The sequence below is a fragment of the Aristolochia californica genome, unplaced genomic scaffold (assembly GCF_029961685.1).
Source record: "Aristolochia californica isolate CCGP_79_NKW_82.1479 unplaced genomic scaffold, dmAriCali1.0.hap1 SCAF_15, whole genome shotgun sequence".
In the NCBI taxonomy this organism is placed as follows: Eukaryota; Viridiplantae; Streptophyta; class Magnoliopsida; order Piperales; family Aristolochiaceae; genus Aristolochia; species Aristolochia californica.
In genome coordinates, this window is record NW_027181826.1 from 20,851,518 (window position 1) to 20,866,602 (window position 15,085).

The window sequence follows — 15,085 nt, forward strand, 5'->3', positions numbered from 1 at the left end:
TCACCTGCGTCCACGACGGTACGTTTCTCGCTATCTCTTCTCTCTCTCTCTCTCTCTCTCTCTCTCTCTCTCTCTTCCTTCTCTCTCTCTCTTCCTTCTCTCTCTCTCTCTCTCTCTCTTTAAATTTTTCGTTGCGACTAGCGAGAGAAATTTTGAATCTGAAATTGATCCGGCATTTTGGTATGGTTGGTTTCACTAATTTTAAATTTTCTAGTAAGACTATGAGAAATGAGATTCTAAGCAAATAAAGTTCTCCTTGTTAAAAGTCTTATCGTTTGCACGAATGTTCTATACAGAGTTACTGCTAAATCTGTTCTATATTATAGCTCATTATCAGTGTCGTTTTTCTATTCTTTTTTTGCTAACAATATCTTTATGGCTTGGCATTGTTTCTAGTGAGAGCGAGTGAACTAATTATTATCTTGTTCTGATTTACCAATTTCAAGCTAGCTTAAAACATCTCCCAATTCTAAGACCATGTTCTTGTTTATGGAGTCTATCGTATCCCTCTTAAGCAACATTGTGTCATTACATATATATCATTCATAACATGTAAAACACCAACGGTCTCGTACAGCATAACTTTGTTATTGATCTGATATAGAAGTGCATCTACAAACTTGAGCAAGATTATAAGACTGTCTTACTGGAGCAATTATGAGTAGGAAGTCGAATGTATCTCCACTCACAAGATCCAATGTCCATACTATAACTCATATATGAACTTTTGCTAATGAGCTAAAGAACAGGAAGGCAACAGCAATACCAGAAACATATTTTGACAAATGAAGCTCAAAATTATTTTCTGTTTGTTACTTTTTCTCTCTTTCTTTTTGTCACCAAGTATACCCAGATCAGATCATGTCATTCCCTTCATTTTCATTATTACTGAGACTTTCTGGAGTACTGAAATCTGGTTTCTCTCTTCGTTTTGTCAACACGTATACCCAAATCGGATCGTGTTGTTCCCTTCATTTTCATTACTGAAATCTGGTTGAAACTGCGGATTCCTTCTTATGTTCTCTTCTTCTTTACTTTCTGCAGCCAAATAGCTGGCTTTTCTGTGGACAAAAAGCAATAAAAAGGAGGAAGAAGTGTGTTACGGTCCCAGATCTGACACGTGAGGAAGACGATGACGATGAATAGGAATGAGATGTTACGGTCTCAAAGGGAGAATCCGACCTGTTTACTCTAAGCTTACTCTAAATTAACTTCAATACTCAATGCTTATGTTTCTCATTACTTTTACCCCTTAAATAGGGTTCACCCGGTTAGGGTTTACAATAAAATATTTTAAAAATATCCCTATAAATAAAATATTAAAAAATACCCCTATAAACAAAATATTCCTTAAATACCCCTGTAACTTAAAACTGAAATAAAATAAAATAAATTAAAGAAAACAACTAAAATAATAATGTTATTGCATGTATAACATTTAATGTTATTGCGTGCATAACATTACACCCCCTTTGGAAGACCAGCTTGTCCTCAAGCTCGGAAGCAGTGTCTGCGCAAATGTCAACCGCGGTATCGGATTGCCTCAAGCCAACGAATTTTTTTTTTCCAGTTGACCCAGTCTGAGTTGGCCGGGGTTGACTCGGTTTTGGAAGCCCGGTCCCGCGCACGACTAAGTTTCCTGCGCTCATCAAATTTTCCTAACTTAGGAAAAATTGAATCGGGAGTCATCTTCCTCCTTCGACGGAAATTTTGCCGACGGCTCTTCTGGGGAAATCGGAAATCTTCCTCATCCTCATGTCGATCCCGAATTGAGCGGCCGTCGGACATTGCGGGAACCTCGGCTCCTTCCCTCACGGCACCGACTAAGGCGGGCGACGGTCGTATGCCGTCCTCACGGCACCGCACAGTGCGGAAATTTCGTCGACAGTCTCCTGTTGCTCTGGCGGTGAACAACAGCCCTTGGAGGCTTTGCCGCTTGGAAATTTGCTGAGATAGGGTGCTTGCAGAAATATTTTTTGGTCGGAATGGCTGAAAATTTTTCCCTCTCCCATTCGGAACGGACTGTGGTTTGTCGTGAACAGGGGAGGTTTGATTTCAGGATTTCGGAAATCTCTTCCGAAAGGGTGAGCTTTCGGACTTGAGGGGGAACCTGGAAACGCTCTTCCGTGGGTGTCGCTGAAGGGATTTCGTGATATCCTTCCGATTTGGGACATGTTGAGTCCCCAATTTTGGAGGTCGCCGTCGCAGAATCGACGTCGGTGATCGGCGCTGGTGGAGGTGAGGGTGGATGGTGGTGCTGAGGCGTTTGGGGTGAATCTGGATTTGAGGTTTCCCCCAAATCCTCTGCAGGATGCTCGGCCGGTAGACGGAACGAAGCCGAAGCCAAAGCGTTATCGTCAAAGACAGTTTTTCCATGGGATGCCTCTATATACCTCTTCATTCGCCTTAATTTCACTCCGTCGGAGATATCTTCTCCAAGGAATGCCTCTCTGTACTCCGTCGTCAACCAATATTGTACCCAACCAGCATGCCACATCTGTATACTTTTCGACTTGTCACCATCTTCAGCCATTTCACGGACTTGTTTGTGCATCGCCAAATATGGATCTTCGATGGGCATCGTGTTCCTGCTCTGATACCAGTTGTTACGGTCCCAGATCTTACACGTGAGGAAAACGATGACGATGAATAGGAATGGGATGATTGAGCTTTGAAGGAAGTTCGACCTGGATCTCAAAGGGAGAATCTGATCTGTTTACTCTAAACTTACTCTAAATTAACTTCAATACTCAATGCTTGTATTTCTCATTACTCTTACCCCTTAAATAGGGTTCACCCGGTTAGGGTTTACAATAAAATATTCTAAAAATATCCCTATAAATAAAATATTAAAAAAATACCTCTATAAATAAAATATTCCTAAAATACCCCTCTAACCTAAAACTAAAATAAAATAAAGTAAATTAAAAAAAACTAAAATAAAATAAAGTAAATTAAAAAAACTAAAATAATAATATTATTGCATATATAACATTTAATGTTATTACATACATAACAAAGTGGAAGCCACCTGTGAAAAATTGTCGTTTTGTTCACCTGTTGAATAACAAATACAATTAAGGGATAGGCTCATTGCAAAAGCTTGGCTCTGTTGTTAATAAAGTGTCCAACTAGTTTGGAGCCCAGTACAGCACTATTGTACCTCAAACTGCAAGTCCTTCAATGCTGTTGCGATCAATCTATTCTCTCTTCACTACAACCCTTTTCTCTATTGATTCACTACATATTTTTCACTCTTCATTAGAGGTGGGAAAGACAAAGTAAATTAAACCTTTTCACATTTAATACTGAAGTAGTTTTATGAAAAATAATAAGCTTCACTCTTCAGGCACAAGAGAGTAATTTACACTATTAGTTTTTACTTAAATTACAAATGTTTTAATTCTGATTGAAAAACAAATTTGCAAATAATTTCATGGAAACTGAGATACCTGTGTAACAATAACTAGTTAAGCTCTAATGGTTTGGTTAGGAAGGACTGATAAAAAATAAAATGAACAAGCAACTGCAGTGACATGCAATCTTATGCTTTCAAGAACTTCGAGTTCCATAAAGAAAGAAGATCAAATCAGAAAACTTGAACCCAACGTAACAGAAATTGATAAGCGTTTGCACTGGGCAAAAAAACACAGAACCCTGCCTTCCAATTCACTCCTTTCCTGGTTGAATTCCACATTTTCACAATGCAAATAAGTAATCCACTTTCTGCCCTGCACCGCTTGCAACTTCTTAAGCTCAAAGAATAGTGTTTGACCAGCTTCCTGAATCAGGAAGTTTTCAGCTTGAGCAAAGAATATCAGTCATCAGGGAACCCAAGAAACCTGTTAATGCACTTAGCAGCTGGTGTAGCATCTGCTGGTGGATATGAAATCAGAGATTCCAAGTCCATGGTCCTGATAGTCTCATGGAGATTCTGTGGCCGAGCACAAAGCAGATGCTTTCTCTCTGCTAATTCTTCAGCTAGCTCACTTTGATGATTGTCCATCAAATCCTCATTTACAACTACGATTAAAGATTTACCCAGTCGCAACGCCTCAAAGATGCTTCCGGAACCTTTACGAAAGTAAACAGATTAGCTGCATGTCTCTTTTTTTCTTCTCTCTCTAAACGCAATTGCGAGGGATGAATATAAGAAATTTAAGCAACTTGAAAACAAAACCCTATTAAAAAAAATACTGATGAGCTAATCAAGTATTACCTGCATGACTGATTACAAGGGAAGCTGACTTCAGGTAGTCAGAAATGCTAGATGAGAAAGTAAAGTAGTCCACAGTCAAACACCCTTCTCCTGAAGTCTGCATTGTAAACCACCATTTTATAAATTGACTCGAGAATGTGCATTATCACATGTACAGTCTAGGCTTGCAATGAATGGCCCTCACTTTGATGGTCAGCAGGAGCTTCAGACAGGAGATAACCATTCAGAGGAGGGCCAGAAATCTTAGGTACTGACCCATCCACAGAGACAGTTTGTAGAGTAGCACCACAGGTGGCTTTTGTTCCAAAGAGGCCAAAAGAATGACCACGTCAGGGACTTTTTGTTTTCTACTACCAAAAATCTTTATGAGTTTTCACAATATCAAAGAGGAAAGAATGAACAGAAAAGCATGAAACAAAAAATTAAAAATTAAAAAATTAAAAAATGTGAGAATTAAAACCTTTGAGGGGATATATGACCCACGGCCCATTTGAATGAGAAGATCAGTATAACCTTTTCTTGAGAGTTCTTCTTTAACGTTAAAAGCATCAACTCCTCTGACAAGAGCATCAAAACAAGTAGTCCCCACAGTCACAAACACAGTTTTCTTTGATCTTCCATCAGCAGTTTCTTCCATGTATTCTCTCAGTTTTAAACAGGTGGTCCTGTTTACAAACACCAATCTCTCATAAAAAAACAGGCATTACTTGAACGAAACAAACCATCTCAATATAATGCATATGAAAATCAAGTTATAGTCTTTATTTATTTTTTTACTTGTTCAGTTGAGAAATGAGAAAAATAAAAAAAGGTGTAAAATGGACAATCAATACTAGTCTTTTTTTCTAGTTTCATACCAAAACGAGGATCCAGATTAATGAAACCTTTGAGAAAATTCAGAAACAATATAGAAGACCTCAAGACGAACAAACTCATCATCCTCCGAACATAGTTATGATTCACAAAATTTGTCCTATAGATAATATTAGTCATATAGAGGACAAATCTCACAACAAGATTTACCCACGTAACCACCTCCAACAGTGAAGCGAAGGGAAAAGATTTTTTTTATGATTGAAAGATCATTGATTGGTAAAAAGTTCATGCACAACTTGAACAATATTTCACTCTCAGACAAAAATAGCTTCAGTCTTCCCCACAAAAAAGAAAAAAAAAAGGAAACAAAAACAACACACTAAGATCAATATAAAAGATGTTTTAAAATAGGTAACAACACACAAACAATATAACGGTAACCCACATTCTCAACCTAACCATTAGTATATCTACAAAAAGCATTGAACTAGAAAGATCAAAGAAAGTGGGACTTTCTAATTTGGGAAAAAAGAAGAAACCCGACGATCTTAAGAAAAGCGAAGAGACCGAAAGGGAAAACTAGGGTTGGGTTCGATGATGCAAGAAATATAAGAACATGAAGAATCTCAGCTCACAAAATTGCAAGAAGATGAAAGATTGGAAGAATAAAGAAACATTGTTGGGTGAACATCTAATCGTTCCATGGAAAACAACAGAGCAACAAATTGAAACCATACCCTGCTCGATAGTCCTCGATCGACTGATGAATAGTAAGTGTGTCAATGGGGAACAGATCAACCGAGGGTTCGATCTTTGGGAGATAGTGAAACACGAAGAGAACAAAGGAGAACGGAGAAGCAAGGCTAATAAATATTTCTATTTTTCCTTCATGTGCTGACACGCTTGTCCTTGCATTAGTACATAAGATTTTCAAGTCGGGTTTGGAAAAAAATCTTAAAGAGGGGGGGGGGGGGGGTGTTTATTGCACTTTGTAAGTGCTATGGAAAGTAAAGTGAATTACCTAGTGAAAATGAAAGTGAATCACTTGTTTGTGTTAGTGTGCGCAATGGAAAGTGCAGTGTAAAGTATTTGTTTGTGTTAGTGTACATTATGGAAAGTGGAGTGTAAAGTACTTGTTTGTGTTAGTGTGCACAATTAAAAATGCGGTGTAAAGTGCAAAAAGATTTTTTATTAATAAAATATTTTGATAGATCTGACTTTTATAACTTTTTTTATTAATAAACTAAAAGATAGATTCTCATTTAACCCCATTTAACAAATGCTATTATTGGGAGGGGATGCTAATTCATTGATTCTCTTCCTTTAAATATGATTTCTGATGCTCAAAGTCAATGGTTAGAAAAGCTATTCACAATGAAAGAGATTGGATGCAGTGTTGAAATGCCTTGGATACAGCTCATGGTCCTGATGGTTTTTATGGAAAAAAAATTCAGAGCTTCATGGGGTTCTATGGCTGAAGATATATCTACAAAGATGGCTGATTTCTACTCTAAGGAATTTCTTATAGAAATATGAGTGCTTCGTTCATTGCTTTGCTGCCAAAGAAGGCCTCTATTCAGAAGGTATCCAATCTTAGACCAATTACCTTAATATCGAGAGCTTATAAAATTACCTCTGGGGATACTAGCCAATAGGTGATAATCTGTCATGCCTAATATCATCAGAAAGGAACAAAGCTCATTCATGAAAGGAAGAATGATTTTGGAAGCAGCAATGGGAGTTCATGATTTTATTTCACCTTCTCCACTGTAACTTGATTCCACTGAGGAGAAAATGCCTCTTCAGGGGAAAACCACGACCGAAGTACACAAGGCCAAAAAACTGCAGAAATCAAAGTTGAGGCCTAAAAACAGATTATAAGCTAGTCGGAGGAAATTCAGAGAAAGAGCAGAATCAACAAAAATGTACAAATTCGAATAGGTGTTGAAAAGTCAATTTTGTACAAATCCAATGAAGGATAGAACACCCGGTGGAATCAAATCTGCCGATAATACAGAAGAAAGAGATCATTCAAATCCAAATACCATTACGTGCAAGGTCAGAATCTAAATCTAAGCATCCTAGTTCATAAAAAAATAAAAAAATAAAAATCAGTAAAAACAAACCACATCACAACAACACAAAATCGAACGAAAGACGAAATGGGAAACAAATTCCCGAACCAGAAAAGGGAAGCACTGACTTCTACGAAAATGGAAACGAAAAATAAAATGAGAGGCAGAGGAAACTAATTCCAAACCAAGAAGAACTATTTCAGCCTCATACCTTCGATTTCCAGGAAGAAGGGTTTACCCTAATATCTGCCGAATCAAGCGCAAGCAGGAAACAGTGCTGCTCGCGGAAGGTTGTCCCTCTCAAGAATCGCTGGGGAGAGGTCATAAATACCAGTTGGTAAGAAAGACAATTATAAATGGGTAAGACCCTAGTCCACCCCTGACCCCCAGTTACATTCCTGGGAGCAATTACCAACATCATCTGATATAAAAATGCAGTAAGATGTGATCGGCCATATTTATGAGATGGGTCATCAGCATCCTTAGCAGGCAAACAATAGAAGCTGTTTATTTTAAGATAGATCCACTAGTTAGAAGTCAAGACAAACTGTTGTAGGATATGCATCACAAGCACTCGATACACGATCTGTACTCATCCCTAGATAACCATTATAGAGTCTGCCAGCTAAAAGATACAACTGTTTTCACGCTTCTAACCGTCTAAATTCATTTCTACACGATTACCCGTTCATCTTCTAGACAAATCACCCCAAATTAGGCTGTGAAACTAAAATTAAATTAAATACAATATTAATTTAATAAAAAAATTATGATTTAGTCATACTTGCTGAAATTTGGGGAAAATCGAAGCCGAATGGGGAAATAAATGCCTAATGGAAATAGAAATTAATCGATGCCCAAATGTCAAATTCGAAGAAAATCGAAATCAAAATGGAGGAAATCGAACGAAATCGGAAAGTATCTTGGGGGAAAAGAGAATAGCAAGAGGGAAAAAAGAGTGGGAAACCGAAAGTGGGAAGAAAGGGAGGCTGAGTGGGAGATGCAAGAGAACATAAAATAGTGTGTGTTTTGGCTTTGGATGTCCAATCCATTTGCAACAATTCGCGTCAAAGACCATCATGCTATGGAACATAAAATTGTCCCTCTTTCGTGCATAACAAGCCCCCAATCAGCCCAAACGGACACATTCTCAAAGTGTTGCAACCTCCACCAAGCCCCACCATCTATCAAGTCATGAAGAGAAAGGTCTCCTTTCTTTGGGTGACAGTGGAGTAGGAGGCACCAATCTCCCCCTTCCAATCTGTGAAGAAAAGAGGAAGGTGAAGGATGTACCATTAGAGATCACTTCCCACATTACGCATAGGGAAGGGGCATGAGAGATGGTGAAACCACGCGAAAACTTGAATAGAATTGGATTTCCAAATCACTTCCTCTCTCCTAAATAAAATTCCCATTTTTGTCCTTGACCTGACCTCAACTCATCTCCATGGTTATGTTTTTCTCTTTCATTTGTGGCCTCAGTAGCCAACCCATTGCCTATCCTTCGGTTTCCACCCGTTCGGCGGGGTTTACTCGTATCTAGGTTAACAGTCTTTAGCCCCAAGTTTACTCACCATGATAAAATATAAGCTTTCAGCTTTCTTAACATTGACAAAAAATAGTGACCGAAAGTGTCTGAAAATAAGTACAAACGCATCCTCTTGGGTTCTCCATCTGTGGGGGTGAGGCGAACGTTGAGGATTTGAGAGGAAAAAAGCTATAAACATGCCTACTATCACAAAGCTCTTTACACTGCAAGAAGCTTCGGAGCACAACAAGAAAGAGGACTGCTGGGTCGTCATTGATGGGAAGGTACAAAACAAACTAGACGAATCTCATTTCTTGGTTGAACTATTTGATTAAAAGAAATCGTTCTGTATTAATCGGTGACACGCAAGGGTTCTTTCCGTTTATATAAATTGCTGTTGTTTACAAAGTGAACTTTCATGGATAGATAGTTAATATTATGCTTGACCAAACTCTGTCGATTGATAGCTTATGGGTCTTTTTTTTTATACAAAAAAAAAGGGTTAGTGGCTGATTCCCATTTATGGATTAGTAAAGCGGTAGAGTTCCTGGTCTTATATTTTTCCTTTTCTAGTTATTTCATGGATTTTCATTTCCGTTTTCTACCCATCTCGACATTTATTCAAGTAAAGTTCTTTTGTTATTTTGGGAAGAGTGGTAAAGATTTCGAATAAGATTCTTCTTCTCGTTCTCCATTTTGACTTAATTTGTCTTGTCGAAGCTTTCATTTCCAAGCTGACAGCGGGTCGGTCGTTCCTGCGCTCTTTTCTTCTTCTTTCCCTTGAAGGAACTGCTTTCTTCTTCTTGTGTTTTTCTTATTCTTTCTCCATGCTCCTCTTCTTATGTTATACTTTCTTATTGTTTTAGTTTCTATATGCTGTTTTGTATGTTCTCTTGGTTGTTGTATTTTTTAAATCTTGTCTGAACGTATATTGCTAGGATCTTATTCTGGAAAGTGATTTAACTTCTCAATGGTTATTAAATAAGATGCTCCCGTAAAATCTACATTCACCAACTTCAATCTGATACCATAATCACTTTCTGATTTTTTTTGGCAATTTGGCTTATACTAAGTATTTATTTGAGACTAGCAGGCAGAAACTGAGCAACTAATGAGAATAGTTTCTAGACCAGGAAAATGGTGAAGGTGATCTCATATGAATGGTCCTCATGTCAGGTTACAGAGGACATATTTTCAATTTTCCGAATATTTATTTTCATCATATTTCTTAGTTAAGAGTGAATTGATGAATGGGGATCTCTGAGTTGATGAATATTCAGGTTGCAGTCTCTTTCTTGGTTATGTTTGTGTTTGTATGGTAATTTCTTTCAAAATAACCATATGAAGTCTTAAGTTGTGAGTAAGAATGAAGCTCTGAGAATATCTTATTGTATATAAACTATGTTCACATTGTTAGCCGAATGTCAATGTCTTTTGATAGGAAACTTTGTGCATTGTCAGTCAATTAATGGGTTGTTAAGGCGCCCACATTTGATATATGATCTTTGCATTGCTGAGTGAAAGAACACTTCTTAACTATAAGTTCTATCCATTAGACAACTCTAAGAGTGATATCTCTCCTAGTACCAAGATGGAAAGAAGGGGAATTCTTGGGTGTTGTGAGAGTGCTCTTTTTCCTTCAACAATCAAGTGAGGTGTTTTACTGTATATCCAATGTGCCAATGCATGGTAGATATCTTGTCTCCTCTTCATGACCTTGCTTGTGTTCGCTGTTGTTTCTTCTATTTCATCTTGTTTTTTGGGAAACTGTTATTTCATCTTCTCTTTACATTTGACTTTGATCTCAACTTAGGCCCATTCCATTCTGCTTAAACAAATTGTTATCGAGGCTTAAGGATGAAACTTGGAGTTGGTAGCAGTGCTAAAAAAATGAATGCAAACCTGACTGCAGATATTGAGATTTTCTCAGAAGGTCTTCATAAATCTACAAGGTAAGATGTCAAATGTGAAATCTATGTTGAATGAAGATTAGGAAGACATGGATATGGAGGCTGAAAGTATTCTAATTTGTTCAGCTGATTGGGTGTTGTAATATATGGCGAGTGAAGTTCAACTGCTAAATTGTGGACAAAATTGAAAAGCCTCTTTATCACCAAAGCATTGTATCTTAGGTTACCACTGTACAAGCTGAAATTGGATTTAACTGAATTGATGGAATTTTTAAAGTTGTGAGAGGTGTTAAAGGTGATGAAAGGAAAGAAGCTAGATAAGTTGTATGTGTGTGTGTTTGACAGGGAGTGTAAGGCCTCCCTGTAAGGCCTAGTGTGTGATTACCATATCGCATTGTATTTAGCAAAGAATGTATATATTAATTAGAAATGTTATAGCATGTGCAAAAAGGTTGAGACCTCCGAGGATCTAGCTGATATGTCATTGCTTGGCCTTAATTACTCAAGGCATCTTAAAGATGGCAAAAATGCTTGTTGGTGATCTAGTGAAAGACATGCCAAGGGCAAAAATTTATTATATACATACTGATTTTTTAAAGCTTCTAATGGTGTTGGTACCTGGGTTCTATGTGCTTTGCTAGATACTTTCGGCAGTAGTTTGAGAGCCAATGTGGGTTGTGAGAGCTCAGTCCTGATGTGTTTGTTTGAAAAATCTTGTGGGGCATGCAAAAGGGTCATGGATGGGTAAAAACCATTTTAGAATTGTAAATTGGGCCTTCTACATGGATCAAATCTCTTTTTTTGATAAAGATGTATGTATATATAAACGATAGAATTTACAAAAGAAGAGGGAGTAGATCCCTCACAACTAGAGATTGCAGGGATGCTCCCTGCTTGGCTAGCACATCTGCAGCCGAATTTGCAGATCTCGGAATGTGAGACCAAATACAACAGTGGAGTGAGGTAATATCTAAAATATCCCGAAAGATGTCCCAATAGCGCCACGGTGGAGGGGAAGCACGCTCACACCATCCAATGACCACCTTTGAGTCTCCTTCAATGTGAATGGGACCACTGCAGTTGTCTCTGAAAATGCGAAGCCCATTGAGCAGGCCATTGAGCTCAACCATCCTAGAATCAGAAATGCCTAATAGACCGGCATAAGAGAAACATTGATTGCCAGATGGATCCGAAATAATTCCGCCATAACCAGCAATCCCCGGATTGCTGAGAGAAGAGCCATCAAAATTCAGCTTGAGGTATCCAGCTTCCGGGGGGGTCCACTCTTGCATTGCTGGAGCCTTGATCCCAACGTGCATCCTAGCCAAAATATTCAAATTTCCACGGATAGAGGTTCCTTTGAAGGAGGAGAAAACCTTCTTAGTTATAAGCCAAGAGGATATTTCCCCCGACACCTTGTCCGCTACTCTTACTTCTGATTCACTTTTAGCATCGAACCACCGTCAGTTGCGTTCATTCCATAGCCCCCACGGTATGAAACTTGCACAGGCAGATATCATCATTTTTCCGAGACTCGGGAGGGGGAGGCCAACAATCGACTTGCTGAAGGAGATCAGATCAGCCGATATGCAGAATTGCAGCCCCATCTTGCCTAGAACAGAGGTCCACACATACCATGCAAAGGAGCAATGTAGGAGAATATGACTGACAGTTTCCGCTTCATTGCTGCATGGATCAAATATCTCAAAGTTCAAATCAGGAGGGGGAACATCTAAGAGAAGGGAATCCTCGAAGCGTAGCCTTGTTCTTGCTATCTGAAAAAAAAAGTAGCCTTAATTTCTCTTTGTGTAGTCAAATGTTTGCTAGAGCTTCCACGAGTGTCAGCAAGATTGCCAAGCCACACAAATCTTGTATCCTGTTTGTGGTCTTGGTTAATTGTTTGGCTGCTTCTTTCTAATTGTTTTCTTAATTTGTATTGGGGCTTGATCTCGACTTTGAACCATGCCTTTACTGTTAGTTGCACACTTGTTGAAAGATCTATAGACAAATTTGGTTTTTCTTACTCATTATTCATGCCATTTATGTGCTCCTCTAACATCTTTTTACTGTTTAGTACATCAGTATGCCATATATTTTAGGGGTCTAGTGTCCCTTTTGAGGCAATTAAGCAAAGGATGGTCTTACCTGAACCACTTGAGAAGGAATAAGGATAAAATAGTTAGCTGTTGGTGCTCTAGACCCTTTCCAAAGAAAATGCTTGCTATAAGAGAGAGGTGAGATCTCATCGCTTATTTGGATGGGGAATGTATACCACAAATTCCTAACTCGACTTTGACTATGTTATTTATTGTGCATAAATTTCACTACAGTCATCTAATTCGATGCCAAATCCTGACCAGTTCATTCTTCATTCAGGGTTTAGTTTCCTAGGGAGTGTTTTTTAACTGTTCCTGCAAAGACTCTCCGGTCATTTCTTGTTGGTTCTTTGGTATTCAATGAGGCTAGCAACACACTTCTACCTTACTTGGATGTCATTGATGGAAAGCATTGTAATTGACAATGGACATGTTATTGGCTCTGTGATGTCTACAAGACCTCAGGAGAGGTGGCTTTGACCTGAATAACGTCTCCTTTTTTTGGATGGTTGAGATTTTTTTAAAAACCTCAAAAACGAATGATCAGAAGAAATTCTCTCCCTAACATGAGGAAACAGAGGAAAAATTACAACAAGACTTAACAGAGATGACAGGGGCAACAATTGTAAAGAAAGGATGCAATCGCTATGGAACGACAAGTGCATCATACTTGATTCCTTCCTTAACTAATGATTCTGCAATTTGATTAGCTGAGCAAGGAATGGGGATCTACATCAATGTTCCCATTCTCGTCAAAGATTGATTCAGTGTGCTTGAGGTGTTTCAAATTTTTAGCTGCTGATAAGATATGTGTATAGGCTCTTTTGGTATCCACCAGACTATGTTCAAATGATACCAACTAACAGTCATATCCCCATCCTTGTGACGAGCCTTGAGGGTTTTGTGGTACAGTTTGCGGAACAATTATAAATGAGGAATGTCTGAAGGTTAAATATGAATTGTGGATAAGCCTGTTTTGGATATGAGATGATGAGAGCACAAGTATCTCATCACTACATTTCACAAGTATCCCATTACATAACTTCTCACAAATGAGTGTAAATTAGTTCCAAGGGATCATATCTCATGATTTTCATTTCATGTATACTTCTCAAAAATTTTGGGTATTACTTTTTTTTTTTTATTTCTTTAGGGATAAGATTTTTATCTGTTTGTTCATGTTTGTAACAGATTTATGACGTGACCAGCTATTTGGATGAGCATCCTGGAGGGGATGATGTCCTCCTTGCTGCAACTGGTATGTCACATGCTTTCTTTTACCTGGCACTTGCAGCAAGTTGATCTGGTTTTCCGTTTAGGGACTAAATTCTAGTTGCCTTTTCAGGACACGACTGCTCACAGTTAATGGGCTGAGATTTCTGTGAGCAAACGAGATCTAACTTATATTTTGTTCTTATTCTCAAACTCTGATTTTTGTGTTTATATTGAACCTGTGTTTGCTCATTACCAAGCGTGACATCATTCGCACTTGGATCAGATTTTGGTTTTACAATTCTCATTTTCTTAAAATAATTAGCAAATAATATGAAAAAATAGCTTCATTAGTTACATTGAATCTCACATGGAGATTGTTTCTACTATTTTCATATCTAACTTCTATTATGAACATATTTGTCTGTTGAGAAAATCACTTGATCCCTTGATCATATAGATTTAATTTTGTTGTAGGGAAAGATGCTACGGATGATTTTGAGGATGCTGGCCACAGCCAAAGTGCCAGAGACCTGATGAAAGACTACTGCATCGGCGAACTGGACCCATCGCCCCCACCCCCGCCCCCGCCCCCGCCCCGACAGATCATCCATGAACTTGAGATCGTTTCCAAGCAGCAGAGCATCAACCTCAAGGACCTCTTGCGTAACAAGACTTTGCGATACTGTGCCATACCAACAGCCATCATCGGCATTGCTGTGGTGGTGGGTCTGCTTTATAATCGCAAGAAATGAAAAAACCTTCCTCTACAAATTGTCTTCTAATTACAGAACTTCATTAGAAAATTTTCACACAAAATTTGAGCAACTGTTCGAAAGAGATGATGGCTGGGGTTGAGGTAACAATGAGCTTTTGTTTTATCACCGGAGTGGAATTTTTTTTGTCTCGACTCTGGAGCTCCTCCATTTGTTTTAATCTATTTGTCGTTGTTGGAGAAGAAGGGATTTAAGGTGGGCATGATCTAAAGAGGGTGCCTTCCTCTGCATATTCCAGCACAGCTTGTGAACCATGGGACTTGTTGATTCTGCAAATGAGGGAGTATAAAAGTGTTCAAAATTGTTGAGAGAGATGAGACTGAGAGGGAGTAGAGTATAAATAGAACTTTCCTCGCAAGCAAGCTGGAAGAGACGAATGCACGGAACGAGGTCATGGCCGCCATTAACGGGTACACCTGATAACAGAGGCGCAAAAGCAGATTCTCCTTACTA

At 38.5% G+C, this 15,085-nt stretch overlaps 2 protein-coding genes across 4 annotated transcripts; one reads left to right on the forward strand and one right to left on the reverse strand.

The window, feature by feature from the left end:
- Positions 1-3,517: 3,517 nt before the first annotated feature.
- LOC137951886 (uncharacterized) lies at positions 3,518-7,589 on the reverse strand. 3 transcript variants are annotated; one of them, XM_068798859.1, is made up of 4 exons: positions 7,349-7,589; positions 4,680-4,884; positions 4,220-4,316; positions 3,518-4,074 (listed from the first exon to the last, which is right to left on the reverse strand). In XM_068798859.1, exons 2-4 carry the CDS (start codon positions 4,854-4,856, stop codon positions 3,818-3,820), a joined length of 531 nt encoding a protein of 176 aa, XP_068654960.1. In that variant the 5' UTR covers positions 4,857-4,884; positions 7,349-7,589; the 3' UTR covers positions 3,518-3,817. The 3 variants fall into 3 exon arrangements, with proteins under 3 accessions (XP_068654960.1, XP_068654958.1, XP_068654959.1); XM_068798857.1 differs by having other exon boundaries at positions 7,322-7,586; XM_068798858.1 differs by lacking the exon at positions 7,349-7,589 and adding an exon at positions 6,795-6,979.
- A 1,103-nt stretch (positions 7,590-8,692) lies between these two features.
- LOC137951859 (cytochrome b5-like) lies at positions 8,693-14,766 on the forward strand. The gene is made up of 3 exons (XM_068798814.1): positions 8,693-8,922; positions 13,836-13,902; positions 14,334-14,766. Exons 1-3 carry the CDS (start codon positions 8,836-8,838, stop codon positions 14,609-14,611), a joined length of 432 nt encoding a protein of 143 aa, XP_068654915.1. The 5' UTR covers positions 8,693-8,835; the 3' UTR covers positions 14,612-14,766.
- The last annotated feature ends 319 nt before the right edge of the window (positions 14,767-15,085 follow it).

Bases quoted from the DNA above. Each gene is read 5' to 3' on its own strand.
- LOC137951886 (XM_068798859.1), bottom strand. From the start codon at position 4,856: ATGGAAGAAACTGCTGATGGAAGATCAAAGAAAACTGTGTTTGTGACT. The intron at 4,317-4,679 runs GTTTTAATTCTC...TTTACAATGCAG, and splicing joins GGTCATATATCCCCTCAAAG to ACTTCAGGAGAAGGGTGTTT. The intron at 4,075-4,219 runs GTAATACTTGAT...ACTTTCGTAAAG, and splicing joins CCTTGTAATCAGTCATGCAG to GTTCCGGAAGCATCTTTGAG.
- LOC137951859 (XM_068798814.1), top strand. From the start codon at position 8,836: ATGCCTACTATCACAAAGCTCTTTACACTGCAAGAAGCTTCGGAGCAC. The intron at 8,923-13,835 runs GTACAAAACAAA...TGTTTGTAACAG, and splicing joins GGGTCGTCATTGATGGGAAG to ATTTATGACGTGACCAGCTA. The intron at 13,903-14,333 runs GTATGTCACATG...ATTTTGTTGTAG, and splicing joins TGTCCTCCTTGCTGCAACTG to GGAAAGATGCTACGGATGAT.